The 5,024-nt window shown below is 34.4% G+C and overlaps 1 protein-coding gene across 1 annotated transcript; it reads left to right on the top strand.

Annotated features, from left to right (window-relative positions):
* Positions 1-448: 448 nt before the first annotated feature.
* On the top strand, positions 449-1,402 carry LOC101387264 (olfactory receptor 2J3). The gene has a single exon (XM_004441737.3). The coding sequence runs from the start codon at positions 464-466 to the stop codon at positions 1,400-1,402; it is 939 nt and encodes a 312-aa protein (XP_004441794.2). The 5' UTR covers positions 449-463.
* The last annotated feature ends 3,622 nt before the right edge of the window (positions 1,403-5,024 follow it).

The following is a 5,024-nucleotide window of genomic DNA, read 5'->3' on the forward strand; positions in this document are numbered from 1 at the left end:
TTTCACCCAATGTTAACATTTTAAAGTTACTACTGAATTGTTTTTCATCTTACAGTAAACTCTCTTTTATATGTAAGATTATTAAGACTGCAGATGTTCCTTTGTCTGTAACAGCAAAATTAGAAATAACCTGGAAATGCAGAAAAGGGGAATAAGATTAAAGTGTTTTTGTAAAAAAAGATTATTTTTTCATGAAAAACGTCTTCTTGGCTCTGGAATATCTTTAATCTTCATTTATGTAAATGCTAACTTCGGGATGCATAGAAAGAACTCATTCACTGGAGAAGTTATGGATTGTATTGACAACAGGACAAATGTCTGACTGGAACATAAAAATAAAGCTATAAAAATTCTACTGTCATAATGGCAGTAGAATTTTTCCCAATTGTTTGCAACGGTTTGACAGTGAGTGGGCAGACTTTGAGTTTATGTGATTCTTTCTTCAGGTACAGAAAAAAAATTAATGATGAAGGCAAAAAATGCAAGTTCTGAAGGCTACTTTGTTCTACGGGGTTTTTCTAATTGGCCTCATTTGGAAGTAGTTCTCTTTATGGTTATCTTGACATTCTACTTGATGACGTTGATAGGCAACCTGTTCATCATTATCTTGTCATACCTGGACTCCAATCTCCACAATCCGATGTACTTCTTCCTCTCAAACCTCTCTTTTCTGGATCTCTGCTACACCACCAGCTCTATCCCTCAGTTTCTAGTCAACCTCTGGGGCCCAGAAAAAACCATCTCTTATGCTGGTTGCATGATTCAACTTTACTTTTCCCTTGCACTGGGAACCACAGAGTGTGTACTACTGATGGTGATGTCCTATGACCGTTATGTAGCTGTATGTAGACCTTTGCATTACACTGTCCTCATGCACCCTCGTTTCTGCCATCTCTTGGCTGTGGCTTCATGGGTAAGTGGGTTTACTAACTCAGCACTTCATTCCTCCTTTATCTTCTGGGTACCACTGTGTGGACATCACCAAGTGGACCACTTCTTCTGTGAAGTTCCAGCATTGCTACAACTGTCATGTGTTAATACCCATGCTAATGAGCTGACTCTCATGGTCACGAGCTCTATTTTTGTTCTGATACCTCTCATCCTCATTCTCGGCTCCTATGGTGCCATTGCCCAGGCTGTGCTGAGGATGCAGTCAACAACGGGACTTCAGAAAGTCTTTGGGACATGTGGAGCCCATCTTATGGTTGTATCCCTCTTTTTCATTCCAGCCATGTGCATATATCTCCTGCCATCTTCGGGAAATTCTCAAGATCAAGGCAAGTTCATTGCCCTGTTTTATACTGTTGTCACCCCTAGCCTCAACCCTCTAATCTACACCCTCAGAAACAAAGATGTAAGAGAGGCAGTAAAGAGACTAATGGGATGGGAGTGGGAGGTGTGACAGAGAGATTATCTGTTCTACAATTTTTGTTCAGAGAATCTTATCTATCTTGAAGATTGGTTACTGCTCTTTTGATACTGATTTGGTCTACAACCCACCAAGCATAGAAAAAGAGTTCTTTTTATTGGTTAATTCTGAAATATTATCTAGAGATAACCTTTTGTCTTTTTTAGAGATAACCTTTTTGATTTGTACCACTTTAACCATTAATTATTCCTCATTTAATGTTCATACAAGTTAGGGACTGGGTTTTAAAATTAATATGCTAAGTTTATGGACTGGGCATTAATATCTATAGAAAGACAAGGCAACATAGAAAAAGACTAATGGAGTTTTTGATCATGGACATGAATTAAATTTAGCTAAGTGGAGAAAGATATATGACAATTCTTTGACTGAGACACACTTTTTTCTAAGATACTAAATTGTATGAGTGTTTTGTCCTGTGGGCCTATATACTTATACCATTGAATAGTATAAAGAAATATTTGGTCAAAATGGTTCTTTCATTTATCCATCCATTTATTCATCCACTTATTCACTTAATTAGCTAAATCTCTTGTAGATTGTGGAGATCTTGGTAACACAGATAAATAAAACACTATTTTTGCCTGAGTAGAACTCATTCTCTAGTGGGGGAAATGACAATGTAAGATAAAAAATGAAGTATCTGTACATGACTTAATCTGTCATTGACACAAGGCTAATAAATTAAGGTAGATTTTTAAAATCTAAAACAAAACAAAATGTTTGGCCAAAAATCTTGAAAATATATGCCAATTGGTAAGTCCTGTAGGAAGATAATGCTATTAAATGAAATCAAACCAAACCAAACAGAGTACGTGTTTAATTTGTCTCGGTTAATGACAGATATTTTAAAACTTTTCTTTATCAACATCATTTTTCCTTGCTGTGTAGTATTAGTTTTAAATGTTGAAAGGAAAATTGGTCCATATCCTTTAATTTACCACTCTTAGTGATAGATAATAAGATTAATGAATCATAGCTGGGAGAGACTCAAGTAATACAGCAGAAATAGGCTTCTCTTTTCCCTCCACCTTTTAAAGGCAGTTAAAAGTTTATATAGATAGGAAATAACTTCTAAGGTTGTGATTTATAGACTGCCAGCTAATGAGAATTCATGGACTGGGAACAAATATGTGCAGAAGTATTAGAGCATCTAATATATGAAGCAGATAAAACTAGGCTCTGAAAATAACTTGATTCATCCAATGGATGTCTTAATGAATATCCTGAATAAATTATTGATAAAAATAATTGATTGGTACATGTTAGTTTATTTTGTTTTTTAAACCTAATTTAATATGAATATTTTCCATTAGTAAGGATATTATAAAAATAAACATATATAATATTTTTCCAATTAAAGGTCTACATTTTCTTATTATCAATTGAGTGAGTGATTTATTAGACATATGACTCCCACCATCACCATTTGGAATAAATCTACTTTTCATATCCTACTTCAAAGTGGAATATATGTTCAACTGGAGCTAGTCAGCTTATATGCAAGGATAGTGGTCTAGGGACAATTTATTTGAAAGTAATATCTTGAAAACTCACTATGTTTTTAGCTGTAATCCAGATATTAGTTTAATTTTCCACCCCTTTTAAGATCTTGATGTAATTGATCTAGATCCTATTGAATGGATTATAAAACTAAGAAATAAGTCTCCAGGATTTCCCCTAAGTTCCTGAGTGTATTACAATTACATGGTCTGCTCTGCTTGGATTCCTTCTCTCTGTGGAATTTGTTTTTTCCTCTTTTCATCCTCTTTATCTCTCACCAGACATGAACACTGATATAGGGTGCAGTCCCATGTCCTTGAACCCATCTCCCAACCAAGGCTCATGTATGTAACAGAGTTTTACTAAATAATTGGGGCCACATGATGAGATCACATATAACACAACGTTGACAACATGTGAAAACAGACTCGTCCTGCCTCCCTGGAAATCTTACCATTTGGAATACCTCATGTAGCACTTCAGCGTTTCAATATATAAATGCATCCCTTTTGTCAGGTCTAGTGAAGTATAATTTACATATAATAAATTCACTCATTTAAAATGTACAGTTTAATGAGTTTTAACAAATTATCACCAAAATCAAAAATATAGAACATTTTCATCATTCCCAAAATAACTCTGTGTTCTTTTACGGTCAATTCTCTCCCTTCACGCACATCCTCAAGCAACCATTGATTTTCTGTCACTATAGTTATGCTTTTTAAACTTTTTTTTTTAGTATTTCATATAAATATAATCATATAGTGTGTAACCTTTGAGTTTGGCTTCTTTCCCTTAGCATGATGTTTTTGAAATTTATGTATGTATCAGTAGCTCCTTCCTTTTAATTGCTGCTTAGAATCCCATTGTATGAATGTGGCATGAAATATCCATTTATCTAATAAAGGGCTTTTGGGAGTATTTACTTTTTGCCTACTATGAACAATGCTGTTATGAAAATTAATATACAAGGGTTTGTGTGGGCAAGTGTTTTCATTTAACTTGGGTACATCCCTAGCAGTGGTATGGATGGATCATATGCTAAGTATATGTTTACCTTTATTAGAAACTATCAAAATGTTTTCAAAGTGGCTGTACCATTTTCACTCCAAAAAGCAATGTATGAGAGTTCCAACTGCACCACATTCTCCGTAATACTTGATATTGTCAATCTTTATGCTTATAGCCTTTCAAGTGAATTTACAATTGTATCTCATATCTTTGCATTTCCTTGGGAACTGGTGATGTTGACCATCTTTTCATGTACTTCACATATCTTATTTTGTGAAATTTCTGTTGAAATATTTTACCCATTTTTATTGGGTCATTCATCTTCTTAATATTGAGTTTTAACTGTTATTTATATATTCTTGACTCAAGTCTTTTGTCAGATAAATGTTTTGTAAATATTTTCTCTCAGCCAGTGGTATGCCTTTTATTTTTCCATAGTGTTTTTCAAAGACCAAGTTTTTAACTTTAATGAAATGCGATGTGTTATTTCTATTAAAAAAGGCCTACAAGCATTTTGATTGGGATTGCATTGAATTTATAGACCAATTTGCGAAGAACTGACGTCTTGGAAATATTGAGTCTTCTGATCTAGGAACATGGTATATATCTCCATTTATTTACATCTTAATTTCTTTCAGAAATTAAGCGTTTCAGAAGCGTTTGAAGTTTTTGTTGCACAGATCTTGTACATATTTTGCTCAATTCATCCCTAAGTATTGCATGTTTTCGGATGCCATTGTAAATGGCATAGGTATACAATTGATTTTTGTATATTAACCTTGTATCTTGCGACTGCTAAATGCATATTTTATTTCTGGTAGTTTTTTAATAGATTCCTTAGGATTTTCTAAGTACATGATCATGTCATCCACAAATAAAGACTTTTATTTCTACCTGTCCAGTTGTTATGCATTTTTTTTGTTTTCTTGTGAGGAAGATCAGCCCTGTGCTAACATCGGCCAATCCTCCTCTTTTTTTTTTTTTAAGCTGAGGAAGACTGGCCCTGGGCTAACATCCATGCCCATCTTCCTCCACTTTATATGGGACCCCGCCACAGCATGGCTTGCCAAGCAGTGCGCCC

This window comes from Ceratotherium simum, chromosome 13 (genome assembly GCF_057802395.1).
Source record: "Ceratotherium simum simum isolate JZ-2026a chromosome 13, ASM5780239v1, whole genome shotgun sequence".
Lineage (NCBI taxonomy): Eukaryota > Metazoa > Chordata > Mammalia > Perissodactyla > Rhinocerotidae > Ceratotherium > Ceratotherium simum.